Genomic DNA, 14,356 nt, shown 5'->3' on the forward strand with positions numbered 1-14,356 from the left:
ACGCATGCACACACACACACACACACACACACACACACACACACACACACACACACACACACACACACACACACACACACACACACACACACACAGAGCCACTTTTATTTGCTCTGCATTGATCTTACAATCTTCCAGCCCCCTGCTGTTACATCAGCATCATTACAACTCTTTTCTCTCTATTATTATCTATCTTCTCCTCCTCCTATTCAACCTCTCTTCCTCTATCTCTCTACCTATCACTCCCTCCTCTCCTCCTCCTGTTCAACCTATCTGCCTCTATCATTCTACCTATCACTCCCTCCTCCTGTTCAATCTCTCTTCCTCTATCCCTCTACCTATCACTCCCTCCTCCTGTTCAATCTCTCTTCCTCTTATCACTATACCTATCACTCCCTCCTCTCCTCCTCCTCCTCCTCAATCTCTCTTCCTCTATCCCTATACCTATCACTCCCTCCTCTCCTCCTCCCCAATCTCTCTGCCTCTATCACTCTACCTATCACTCCCTCCCCTCCTCCTATTCAATCTATCTTCCTCTATCTCTCTACCTATCACTCCCTCCTCCTGTTCAATCTCTCTTTCTCTATCCCTCTTCCTATCACTCCCTCTCCTCCTATTCAATCTCTCTTCCTCTTATCACTATACCTATCACTCCCTCCTCTCCTCCTCCTCCTCAATCTCTCTTCCTCTATCACCATACCTATCACTCCCTCCTCTCCTCCTCCCCAATCTCTCTGCCTCTATCCCTCTACCTATCACTCCCTCCTCCTCTTCAAACTATCTTCCTCTATCACTCTACCTATCACTCCATCATCTCCTATTCAATCTCTTCCTCTACCTATCACTCCCTCCTCTCCTCCATTTCAATCAATCTACCTCTATCTCTCTACCTATCACTCCCTCTGATTAATTTTTTTTTGGCTCCTACACCCCCCTTTCTCTTAATTTGGTAGCCAATTACACCCAACCTAGTATCCAATTGTCCTCTGGTAATAGATGGTTTGTCTGGGAACATAGGGCTGTGGGACCATTGGGATGTGGGACCATTGGGCTGTGGGAACATAGGGCCTAATTTTGAGAAGAATCTTTGAAATGTGGGAACATAGGGCTGACCCTGTTACATCTCCTTCTCTTCCTGTCCAGGTGAAGAACCAAGTGCAGGTCCTGACGTTCGCCAGTGCCATCTTCAGCTCCTGCCTGGACGTCCTGCTCAGCTGCTTCGTCTTCCTTGCCCTGACCCTCTCCTGCTTCCTGCCCCCCCTGGTCAGCCCCCGCACCACCGGGCCTCTGGCCCCCACTGCCCTGGTGCTGGCCCCCCTGGCCGGCCTGCTGCAGCTGGCCTCCCTGGTGCTCTCCATACGGTGAGGAGGCCAGCGGAGGGAGGAGGCTGAAGAGAATAGACTAGAATAGACTAGACTAGAATAGAATAGAATAGAATAGAATAGAAGTGCTTTATTGATCCCGGGGGAAATTCAGCACCACATATCGCTCACAGTAAACATTTAGGGTAGTCAAAAATCTCAAATCACAAATAAGAATACAAATAATGCAATCAGGGATATACATTCTGAAATATGTATATACATTCTAAAATATACAGCCAGGTAACAAAATAAATAATAATACAATAGAAATGTAGAATTAGACGAAAAGTACAGAAACGGGTAGAGCGATCTGCAGCAGCTGGGGTTCTTTTATTTATTTTAATTTGTTTAACCTTTATACAGGCAGGTCAATTAAGAACAAATTTGTGTTTACAATGACGACTGTGACAAATTCATTAAGACAATTCTTATCTGGGGCAACAGTGGCTCAGGAGGTAGAGATAAGATAAGATAGATACTGGCGGCTGGGTGGCGCAGTGGACATTGCGCTCGTCACCAACGCAAGAGACACCGGGTTCGACTCCGGCTGTCGGCATTACCTCCGGCTTGGGCCGGCCGTCATACTAACTCAATTGGCAGAGTCAGCGGGTGGAAGTCGATGGGTGGTAATCTGGACGTTGTGGACAGCGACTCCTACAGGTCGGTTGGGGGACGCCTGCACAGCAGAGACAGGAAATGGCGGGGGTAGTGTGAGCCTCCCACACGTTACACCTCGCCAATGAGAGGCCGCGCTGGCAAGTGAAAAGATGTGACAGGCTGCCTCCACATGTACCGGAGGGGACATGTGATGCAAGGCTTCTATCCTCCCTACAACCGGCCAGTGGGGGGCATATGCGAGCAACGTTCAAGATAAGGGAGGGGAGAATTGGCACAGCGAAATTGGGATGGGAGAAAAATAGAAAAAGAAGAGAAAAAGTGGATAAAAAAAAAGATAAGATAGATACTTTATTGCTATTTCAAGACATGGTTGATTTGGATTTGTCTCGGTGCAATGCTCATTTCAGCATTTTAGGAATTCATGGGTCATATGAAATGTTTGTGAAATATTTATTCTACTTCAGGGATTGCATTGTATGTATTCTTGTATGTCTTTTCAGTGCATAAAAGAGCCCAGTGCTCCTTTTAGAGTGCATATTGCCTAAAGATTTACAAAAAATCTACCATTTTCAATGACGGCATGAGGACAAAGGGCCTCTCGAAGGGTAACAGGGAAAGGGGACAATAAAATAAAATAGAAAAGAGACAGACGATACATACATCACGGAGGTAAAGGAAATAATTAAAACACACATCAAACAAACAACCAAATAAAATGACAAGGTATACATGAAGCAGAACAGACACATTACAGTTAAAGGGTTGGTGACAGTTGCAGGTGTGTGTAACAACTCTGTGATAGAGTCCTTACAAGTTGTGACGGGTTCCTAGTAGGCTGATCACCCCACACTGTGGTTGAAGAACTCCTGTCCTTCACACGTTTGAAACGCATGAGCGTTGTGCATCTTTCTCCCTGTCGCTCACACGTTTGAAACGCATGAGCGTTGTGCATCTTTCTCCCTGTCGCTCACACGTTTGAAACACATGAGCGTTGTGCATCTTTCTCCCTGTCCCTCACACGTTTGAAACACATGAGCGTTGTGCATCTTTCGTCCTGTCCCTCACACGTTTGAAACGCATGAGCGTTGTGCATCTTTCTCCCTGTCCTTCACACGTTTGAAACGCATGAGCGTTGTGCATCTTTCTCCCTGTCCTTCACACGTTTGAAACGCATGAGCGTTGTGCATCTTTCTCCCTGTCCCTCACACGTTTGAAACGCATGAGCGTTGTGCATCTTTCTCCCTGTCCTTCACACGTTTGAAACGCATGAGCGTTGTGCATCTTTCTCCCTGTCCCTCACACGTTTGAAACGCATGAGCGTTGTGCATCTTTCTCCCTGTCCTTCACACGTTTGAAACGCATGAGCATTGTGCATCTTTCGCCCTGTCCCTCACACGTTTGAAACACATGAGCGTTGTGCATCTTTCGTCCTGTCCCTCACACGTTTGAAACGCATGAGCGTTGTGCATCTTTCTCCCTGTCCTTCACACGTTTGAAACGCATGAGCGTTGTGCATCTTTCTCCCTGTCCTTCACACGTTTGAAACGCATGAGCGTTGTGCATCTTTCTCCCTGTCCTTCACACGTTTGAAACGCATGAGCGTTGTGCATCTTTCTCCCTGTCCCTCACACGTTTGAAACGCATGAGCGTTGTGCATCTTTCTCCCTGTCCCTCACACGTTTGAAACGCATGAGCGTTGTGCATCTTTCGCCCTGTCCTTCACACGTTTGAAACGCATGAGCGTTGTGCATCTTTCTCCCTGTCCTTCACACGTTTGAAACGCATGAGCGTTGTGCATCTTTCTCCCTGTCCCTCACACGTTTGAAACGCATGAGCGTTGTGCATCTTTCTCCCTGTCCTTCACACGTTTGAAACACATGAGCGTTGTGCATCTTTCTCCCTGTCCCTCACACGTTTGAAACGCATGAGCGTTGTGCATCTTTCGCCCTGTCCTTCACACGTTTGAAACGCATGAGCGTTGTGCATCTTTCTCCCTGTCCTTCACACGTTTGAAACACATGAGCATTGTGCATCTTTCTCCCTGTCCCTCACACGTTTGAAACGCATGAGAGTTGTGCATCTTTCCCCCTGTAGGCTATTGACGTTTACTGTATCACAGCGTGCAAAAACACTGTTCTCGTACGCTGGTCAATGACAGCTGTATTTCTTATTTTATTTTAATTAATTAATTAATTTTACCTCAAAGTTCAAAGTGATCACGTTTTAAATTATGGATTATAAAATAGAACATGTTAAAAACGGGGCAAGAGATAGTGGTTACATGATACAAAATCCAGCTTACGAATAGCGCTTGTACTCTTTAGTCTAACAGTTTTGACCAGAGCTTTGAACTCTCCAGGGCAGGGAGACAGAATCACTAAGCTGCAGTGTGTTCTGAAGGTTATTCCAGCTGACAGCTGTGTACAGCCAGACTGGTTGGCTTATCACTCAGGCTTGTTTTTTTGTATTTTTTTTTGCAGTACTGAAGCCATTTCAGAACAGCAATTTAATTTCATTACATTCATTTTAGTTTTACAACATTTCTTTTAGGATCTCATTTTCATATCACAAGACCCCAAAACTGTGTACTGACCACTAGTTTTGGGAAAGCCTGATCAAAAGGCTGTGTGAGTGAGTGGACATGTAAAATGTATTAAATTCTGAGTAGATGGACAGTAAATCCTCTAAAGCCCTGTTTTGACAAGGCTCCTTGATTAGGGAGTCTACTGAACGGGAGGGGTGGGGGGGGCACAAGGTCAGGGGACATTGATGAGTGATGTGGCTTGTAGGCTGTGTTGCAGGTGGCCTCTCACTTGTCAATAATGGAAAACATCCTCTCCTCTCCCCTTTCCTCTCTTCCTCTCCTCTCCCCTCTCCTCTTTCCCATCGCCCCTCTCTCCTCTCCTCTCCTCTCCTCTCCTCTCCTCTTCTCTCCTCTCCTCTCCTCTCCTCTCCTCTCCTCTCCTCTCCTCTCCTCTCCTCTCCTCTCCTCTCCTCTCCTCTTTCCCATCTCCCCTCTCCCTCCTCTCCTCGCCTCTCCTCTCCTCTCCTCCTGCAGCATGGCCTTCTATCTGGACGAGGTGTTGGGCTGTACCTGGTCCCTGCTCAGGGTGGCGTCTGGCTGGCTCCCTCGCCATGTGATCGGGGCCATCCTGGTCTCCCTCCCTGCCGTGTCCATCTTCTCCCACTTCACCTGTGGCCTTCACCTGCCCATCCAGGTAAGACGCCTGCGGGTGTGTCTGCGTGGAATAGGGATGAGAATCGAGAAGCGGTTCCGGTTGAGAATGGGGATTGCGTGCCTTCGAGCTTATAAATTTTTTTTTATGACCATCGTGCGTTGCAAAACAATGACGTCTACACTGCTGGGAACTTGCAACAACAAGGAGGAGTCACGGCTGAAAGGCGTGGCTTCATTTCACCACAAAAGATGAGATCCGTGTTAGTTGTAATGTCTGTAAAATCATCATTTCAAGTAAGGGTGGAAACACCAACAATATACTAAAACATCTTCCTGGCAATAACGTTGAGGTTTGTTCGACCCGTGAGATATAAACACGACAATCACTCAATCAATATTTCTAAGAAAAAAATGGTTGGCCTTCCGTTGTCTGTGGCTGGTGTGAGCTTGGTAGTGTAGTTTTATGGAATTTTGATGCCCATCAAAAGCCCTGGGTCTCCTCTTTCTTAGGACTTCAACGGTTTCATGATGGCTTCCTGTCCTCACGTCTAAATCCTCAGATTTCCGATGCAATGCGCGGATATTTCTATAAGCTCATATTTCCCTAATAACACTTAAAATCTTTGCTAAACAAACGTAGTGCTGAACATAATATATATTAATATATATTATACACTTTGATTGTTGTTGTGATGGGGTTAGGGTCTTTACTCTTAGGGTCGAAACACCAACAGTACACTGAAATATCTCCCTACGCAACATGGGCTTAAACTCCCGGAATGCCATGTATTTGACCCTCTACGCACGAGCGCCTCCCAGCCGAGCTGCACGCCCGCGACAGAGGGTGAATATATAATATATGTTATGATAAGGTTAGCAGGCAGGCTCAGCAGATTCTTTCTTTTGACTAAGAAAACCTAAATGAAAACAAATGCTGTACAGAAATGTTGTCATATATATACTTGTTTTTTCACACAGAAAATGTATCAGGAATCAATAAGGGAATCGATAAACAATCTGACCCATACGCAGAATTGATAATGGCATTGGAAGCAATACAATGGTATGGATTCCCATCCCTGGTGTAGAGGGGCTGAGAGCGTGTGGTGAATTGATCATTGCTATTTTTAAAATGTTTTATTAATGTACGCTGTCCCCCTTGAACAAATAAAGTAAACCTAAACCTAAACCAGAGTGGACGCGCTCAAGTTTTCCAATATATGGAAAGCAGGGCTTTTCCCAGTACTTTCAAACATGCTGGCGGTGAGTCGCAACTAGGGGGTGGTCTGTGATTTCCTGCAATTTAAAAACATAATTTCAAACACAAGTTACTTGTTGAAATACAGTGTATACGGTTACACAGTAGTTTAACATTGAACACGAAAACACACACACACACACACACACACACACGTCACACACACGTCACACACACACACACACACACACACACACACACACACACACACACACACACACACACACACACACACACACACACACACACACTCAGTGGAATGGAGGAATAGAGGACTGGGCAATCACATATTAGACAATGATGTGTCTGTTTCTAAGCTGGTCCCAACCTCTTTTCACTGCAATTCTTTTTTATAAAACTTCAAAAAGAGAAAATATACTGTATATTATAATATATTTTTTGAAACCACATGGTGGCACTGGCACGTTGTCATAGTGGCGCTGCACCACTATACTATTGTTTACGGGAAAGCCCTGGAAAGAAATCCCAACTTGAGCATGACACAAGAGCAAAATGGCCCCCTGGTTAATATGGTCAATGGAGAGGAAGGTGTAAAACGACGGCAGAAAGCAACGTATCAGAGCATGACTGTCTTTGACTCCCAGTATCCAGGTGCATTTACAACTCTTGCATCATAACCTGGTAGACCGTGGCCTGGGTGGGTGCCTGTGTTCTGTGTTTTCACAGCAGGCATTTTGACATGTCATAGCAGGGTTATAAACACAGTTATAACTAATATGTTTCATGTGTGATATTGGTATCAGGAATTGTTCTATTTTTGACATAGGATAACATAGGGAACTGTCTCTCTGTAGGACTGGTAGAACTGGCTCTCTGTGGGACTGGTAGAACTGTCTCTGTGGGACTGGTAGAACTGTCTCTCTGTGGGACTGGTAGAACTGTCTCTCTGTAGGACTGGTAGAACTGGCTCCTGTAGGACTGGTAGAACTGTCTCTGTGGGACTGGTAGAACTGTCTCTCTGTAGGACTGGTAGAACTGGCTCCTGTAGGACTGGTAGAACTGTCTCTCTGTAGGACTGGTAGAACTGGCTCCTGTAGGACTGGTAGAACTGGCTCCTGTAGGACTGGTAGAACTGTCTCTCTGTAGGACTGGTAGAACTGGCTCCTGTAGAGCTGGCTCCTGTAGGACTGGTAGAACTGTCTCTCTGTGGGACTGGTAGAACTGGCTCTCTGTGGGACTGGTAGAACTGGCTCCTGTAGAACTGGTAGAACTGTCTCTCTGTAGAACTGGTAGAACTGGCTCCTGTAGGACTGGTAGAACTGTCTCTCTGTGGGACTGGTAGAACTGGCTCCTGTAGGACTGGTAGAACTGTCTCTCTGTAGGACTGGTAGAACTGGCTCCTGTAGGACTGGTAGAACTGGCTCCTGTAGGACTGGTAGAACTGGCTCTCTGTGGGACTGGTAGAACTGGCTCCTGTAGGACTGGTAGAACTGGCTCCTGTAGGACTGGTAGAACTGGCTCTCTGTGGGACTGGTAGAACTGGCTCCTGTAGAACTGGTAGAACTGTCTCTCTGTAGAACTGGTAGAACTGGCTCCCGTAGAGCTGGTAGAACTGGCTCCTGTAGAGCTGGCTCCTGTAGGACTGGTAGAACTGGCTCTCCGTGGGACTGGTAGAACTGGCTCCTGTAGAACTGGTAGAACTGGCTCTCTGTAGAACTGGTAGAACTGGCTCCCGTAGAGCTGGTAGAACTGGCTCCTGTGGGACTGGTAGAACTGGCTCCTGTGGGACTGGTAGAACTGGCTCTCTGTGGGACTGGTAGAACTGGCTCCTGTGGGACTGGTAGAACTGACTCTCTGTGGGACTGGTAGAACTGGCTCCTGTAGAACTGGTAGAACTGTCTCTCTGTAGAACTGGTAGAACTGGCTCCCGTAGAGCTGGTAGAACTGGCTCCTGTAGAGCTGGCTCCTGTAGGACTGGTAGAACTGGCTCTCTGTGGGACTGGTAGAACTGGCTCCTGTAGAACTGGTAGAACTGTCTCTCTGTAGAACTGGTAGAACTGGCTCCCGTAGAGCTGGTAGAACTGGCTCCTGTGGGACTGGTAGAACTGGCTCCTGTGGGACTGGTAGAACTGGCTCTCTGTGGGACTGGTAGAACTGGCTCCTGTGGGACTGGTAGAACTGGCTCTCTGTGGGACTGGTAGAACTGGCTCCTGTAGAACTGGTAGAACTGTCTCTCTGTAGAACTGGTAGAACTGGCTCCTGTAGGACTGGTAGAACTGGCTCCTGTGGGACTGGTAGAACTGGCTCCCGTAGAACTGGTAGAACTGGCTCCTGTAGGACTGGTAGAACTGGCTCCCGTAGAACTGGTAGAACTGGCTCCTGTGGGACTGGTAGGACTGGTAGAACTGGCTCCTGTAGAGCTGGTAGGACTGGTAGAACTGGCTCCCGTAGAACTGGTAGAACTGGCTCCTGTGGGACTGGTAGAGCTGGCTCTCGAGCTTGTTAGACTTCTCATTTCCAGTTTCAAGCTGATTGCCGCTGTGAGATGTGTTAGTTTGCCATGGATATACAGTACAAGCCCCCCTCCCCCATCTCTTTCTCTCACACACTCTTTCTTCCTCTCTCTCTCTCTCTCTCTCTCTCCTCTCTCTCTCTCTCTCTCTCCCTCTCTCTCTCTCTCTCTCTCTCTCTCTCTCTCTCTCTCTCTCTCTCTCTCTCTCTCTCTCTCTCTCTCTCTCTCTCTCTCTCTCTCTCTCTCTCTCTCTCTCTCTCTCTCTCTCACACTCTCTCTCCCCATTCCTTTAGGGCTTCCAGATCAAAGCCATGGTCCCAGGAGTGGTTAATTAGACGTGATTCATTTGTTCTGCCTTTGAAGACATTAAGAGTCACTAACATTGCTGGCAGAGAGGGAGAGAAGACATTAGCAATAACAAAAAGTTGTTATGTCAATAATCAGCTACTTTAACAATGTCCACATTACTATTGCTATGTGTGCGAGTGTGTCGTATAAGTACCGATCAATATGGTTATAACCTAGCACTGGGTGATACCACGCCACAATATTTTTGTCTTGAATTAGATTGTGATGTAAAGGGTTTTGACTCATCAATTATGATCGTAGACGGATCTTCATGATAAATATAGGTTTAATAGTGAAACGCATAGTAACAAAGTACATGTAGGTTAAATGAGCTTGGGCTAAGAGGAGCACTCTCATCCTGGACATCTAGGAGACACAGAGGGAGAGATGGGGACGCTTAAAGGTAGAGTGGGGCAGGCTGTAGCCCGCTTGGCTCTTACCAAGGTGTGAGATTAAGCTATTGTTGGGACAAACAAAAGGGATTCCTCCACAATGTCTTTTTGTAAGAAAAATGTAAATAAAAACAAAAGATGCAATAGTGCGGCGTTCAATCAAACAGTGTTTTCTCAGGGCGGCTAGGTGGTGCAGTGGGCAAGGCACTCACCTCCAATGCTGGAGACGCTGGGTTCGAGCCCAGCGCTCCACATTGCTTTCAGTTTGGCTGGTCGTTCATACTAATACACATTGGCAGTATTAGGGGGAGGGAAACTGATGGGTGGGGATCGGGCGTTGTGGACAGTGACTCCTACAGGTCGGTTGGTGCGCCTGCGCAGTAGAATCAAGAAGCGACGGGGCGGCGTCCCTCCAAAGCGCAGACCCCTGATGCTGAAAGATTGAGCCGCGCAGGTGGAAAGATGCGACTGCTGTTACCTTGAGTACCGGAGGGGACTCGTGCAATGTATGGCTTCATCCACATTACAGCCGGCTTGTGGGAGGCATGGCCAAACAGCGTTCGAGACAGGGGAGGGTTGAATTGGACGATATGAAATTGGGATGGGAGAAAAATAGAAAATGGGAGAAAAAGTGGATAAAAAAAACTGTTTTCTCATTCAATTTCTATTGTAAATACCGCTTCAATGTGCAATTCTTGTATTCGAACATTGAAAAGAATACATCAACTATAAAATAAAAACGGTATTGTAAAAAGATATCAGAGGTCAGAACATCAGAGGTACACCTTTAAATACAGTACACCTTCCCGCCCGAACTTTGCCTTGGACCTCTCCTATCTCCTGGCCCTTTGGCTGAGTTTAAGAGACACTGAAGAAACTGTCACCCAGTGTCTGAGCTCAGTTTACTATATTAACTAGTCAAGCTGTAAGACATGGAATATGTATTTTAACACAGATGTATAGACAATAGATAACATTTCCATAACAGTCCTAAATGGACCTGTCTGGCTGAACGGTAAGAGCTGCTTCACGCTGGGTTTTTCCATTAATATATTACTGTGGAATTAAATGAGTTAAGAGGACACGTTATATTCTTCACAAAAAGATGTGACTTCCACCATTAGAGACTAGATCATCTCATCTGTTTCATGTCACGAATAAGAATAACAAAACAAATCAAATTGCCTAAGATAAGAATAGAATAAAATAGAATAAAAATGGAATAAAATATACTGAAGTCTACAGTAGGTGTAATATTGCACAGTGCTGTTTCAAAAGTAAGAGTCCAGAAAGATGGTAACTGCCACTCTGTGCTCAGTGATGCAGTGAGGCACAGTGATGCATTGTATAGTCTGATGGCTGTTGGAATGAAGGACTTCCTGTGCCGTTCAGTGCTGCATTTAGGTAGTGTGAGCCTCAAGTTCAAGTTTCTTCAAGTTTCAAGTTCAAGTTTCTTTAATAGTTGTCATACAGAAGTACAGAATACTTTTGTACAAAATGCTTCTTACTGTTGCGCTCCAGAGAGCGCAACAGTACATGGACATACTCCTCCTGTCAGCCAAGTCTGTGTATAGCGGGTGGGAGGGGTTTTCCCTGATGGCCTGGAGCTTAGCAAGGCTCCTCCTCTCCGCCACCCTCGCTAGGGAGTCCAGCTCCACCCCAACCACGCTACTGGCCTTCCTGACCAGCTTTACATACAGAAATAAGCTATACATAAAGCATATAAAATCACACAGCATATAAAATCATAACAATAAGACAACATGACGAGGCAAAAAGCAAGGATAACAAATCAATTAAAACACGTACAACCTGATTGACAAAGGATGGAGATCAAGGTTTTAAACTCTGCAACAGAGGGGAGAATCTCAAGCTTTAGGGACTGTTGGAGTTCATTCCATGAGCTAGAGGGCATCATAGCAAAATGCAGATTTACCCTGTTCTGAGCAAACTCAGGGGGCGACAGTGGCTCAGGAGGTAGAGCAGTCGTCTGGCAATCCGGAGGTTCCCGGTTCGATTCCCGCTCCTCCCGGGCAGAGTGTCGATGTGTCCTTGAGCAAGACACTTAACCCCTAATTGCTCCCGATGAGCAGGTTGGCACCTTGCATGGTTGCCTCCGCCGTCGGTGTGTGAATGTGTGAGTGAATGGGTAATATGAGAGTAACAAATTGTAAAGCGCTTTGGATAAAAGCGCTATATAAAAAAGCAGCCATTTACCATTTACCTTAAGGACCAGCCAGTCACTGGAACGGGTTCCATAGGTACCAAAATCCATTTAAATAATGATGTAGTATAAGGAGGTAGCTTACCAAGAAGGGTCTGAAAAATTAACAAGTATCAGTGTTTGTTGCGCCTCTCCGTCCAACCAACCTTCTCATAAAAGACACAGTGATTAGTGTCATATCTATCATTAGTGATGAATCTGAGGGCAGAGTGATATACAGAGTCCAGGGATTTTAAGGGTTGAGGCTGCAGCGTGCCTATAAATTACATCACCATAGTCCAGGACTGATAAAACCGCTTCGACAACTCTCTTCCTACTAATCAAATGAAAGCTGCTTCTGTTTCTGTTTAATGATTTTGGACAGGGTTCCCTGCTAAACCTGAAAGGTAATTTATTCTATGGAAGTTCTGAAACGCTGAAGCAGAACAGACGCATTACAGTTGAAAAGGCTGGGTGACCGTTGCAGGAGCGTGTAAACAACACAGTTTACATTGTCATCTTGATTGGCGTATTTAGACATGAATCGGTTATACACGTTAACTTGAGATAGACGATGAATCTAATCAAATCCAATGGATGTTTTCTCTGCAGGTGACCATGCACCTGTGCTGTGCCACCATCCTGGCCATCATCCAGTACTGTAACTTCTGCCAGCTGAGCTTCTGGATGCGTTCGGCTCTGGCCACGGCTACAGGCACTACGCTGTTACTGCTGCTCTACAGCCCCCTCCACAGGACAAGGTGAGCAACTGCTACACACACACACACGCACACACACACACACACACACACACACATTTGCATTTATTTAAAATGTGTTGGACCTTATGGTGTTCTTGTTTTGTTCTTGACTTATTGTTATGTTTCTTCTTGACTTGTTTAAAGAAGACGTGTCCGGCCCATGGGGACATTAACGTGTGTTGTCGGGCCTTACAAATAAATTTGATTTGATTTGATTTGATTATCCATAACCTAACCATAACCTAACCATAACCTAATTTGTGGACACCCAGATTTTTCCCCATAATGTTTTGGTACCCATTGCGTGAGTGTGTAAACAGATCAGTGTCCCCTGTAGTATAGCAATACAAGTATACACACACACACACACACACACACACACACACACACACACACACACACACACACACACACACACACACACACACACACACACACACTATACTTAGACGGCATACAAATACGTGAGTGTCTATGTAACAGTATCTTGGGAAAAATATCACTTTAGTCTTATCTACGTTCTTAAGTCATGGAGTTGGGCTGAGTAACAGAACCCCCCCCCCCCCCATCAACGATATGACAAACAAAGGACTTGCACTAACAAGCCCTCCTGATCAGATACAACCAGTGGCGTGAAATGTGCAATTCACGTATTAGAAATAAGTAAAATATGTAGTTTGTAGAGCAGAAACATGAACGAAATTAATGAAAAACTGCACAAAGCTAACTTGACGGTAGAATTGTCTTTGTTTTCTTGCTTGTTTATTTACAAAATTGACATAGTGCGGCTAAATGCCAAAAAGAATGAATGTAAGTCATAGTTGTACCGTTTACTTATATATAAGTCGGGGCTTCGGACCAAAAGCAAGGATAAGACTACATTTAAGGTGTGAAGACTGAGGTTGGGATCCGGAATATACATGTGTATGATAAGCTGTCACAAAGACACGCACAAGGATTCTCATTAAGAATGTCAACGGGGTAATTCACCCATTGAGAATGTATGTGTGTGCGCATGTGCATGTGTGTCCTCACTCCTAAACGGCAGTGGTCTTCTGTATTTCAGATCAAGTAACAACAGCTCGCCAGTGCTCGGGTGAGTGTCTCCATGGCAACAGATAGATGATTGACATGTGAAGTATGGACGGGAGCGAGGGTCTCTCTCTTGTGTTCTCATAATAACTGCCTCTCTTCAACTCATTCCTGTGTTTCTGTGCCTCTTCATCCCTCGTCTTCACTCCCACTCGAGCCTGTCTCGTCTGTAATGGCTGCTAAATGTCACCACAAGTGGAAATTAACCACAGTGTAAAGGTGCTCCTTTAAAAAAATCAGAGCCACAGGTTAGCTAGTTATACTGAGACTGGCAGAATGCTTTCTTTCCGTCATGGAAGAACAAATGTTTTATTGAATGCTCTGTCGCTTTTGTGTTGTTATTGTAATGTTGTGTTACTGTAGTCTTGTAGCTTTTATGTGGTTATTATAATTATAATGTTGTGTTACAGTAGTTTTGTAGCTTTGATGTGGTTATTGTGATGTTGTGATACTGTAGTTTTGTAGCTTTTATGTGGTTATTGTGATGTTGTGATATTGTAGTTTTGTAGCTTTGATGTGGATATTGTGATGTTGTGATACTGTAGTTTTGTAGCTTTTATGTAGTAATTATAATGTTGTGTTACTGTAGTTTTGCTTTTATGTGGTAATTATAATGTTGTGTTACTGTAGTTTTGCTTTTATGTGCTAATTATAATGTTGTGATACTGT

At 45.3% G+C, this 14,356-nt stretch overlaps 1 protein-coding gene across 1 annotated transcript in view; it reads left to right on the top strand.

The window, feature by feature from the left end:
• LOC311231933 (adenylate cyclase 9) overlaps positions 1 to 14,356 on the top strand; it is a 115,520-nt gene that overhangs the window by 98,752 nt on the left and 2,412 nt on the right. Inside the window, exons 6-9 of the mRNA XM_084318569.1 lie at positions 1,144 to 1,361; positions 5,041 to 5,200; positions 12,447 to 12,595; positions 13,662 to 13,691. Of these exons, the coding sequence (XP_084174695.1) occupies positions 1,144 to 1,361; positions 5,041 to 5,200; positions 12,447 to 12,595; positions 13,662 to 13,691 (557 nt within the window). The remainder of the gene's footprint in view (positions 1 to 1,143; positions 1,362 to 5,040; positions 5,201 to 12,446; positions 12,596 to 13,661; positions 13,692 to 14,356) is intronic.

The sequence above is a fragment of the Notolepis coatsorum genome, assembly GCF_963971535.1.
Source record: "Notolepis coatsorum genome assembly, chromosome: 7".
Classification (NCBI taxonomy): Eukaryota; Metazoa; Chordata; class Actinopteri; order Aulopiformes; family Paralepididae; genus Notolepis; species Notolepis coatsorum.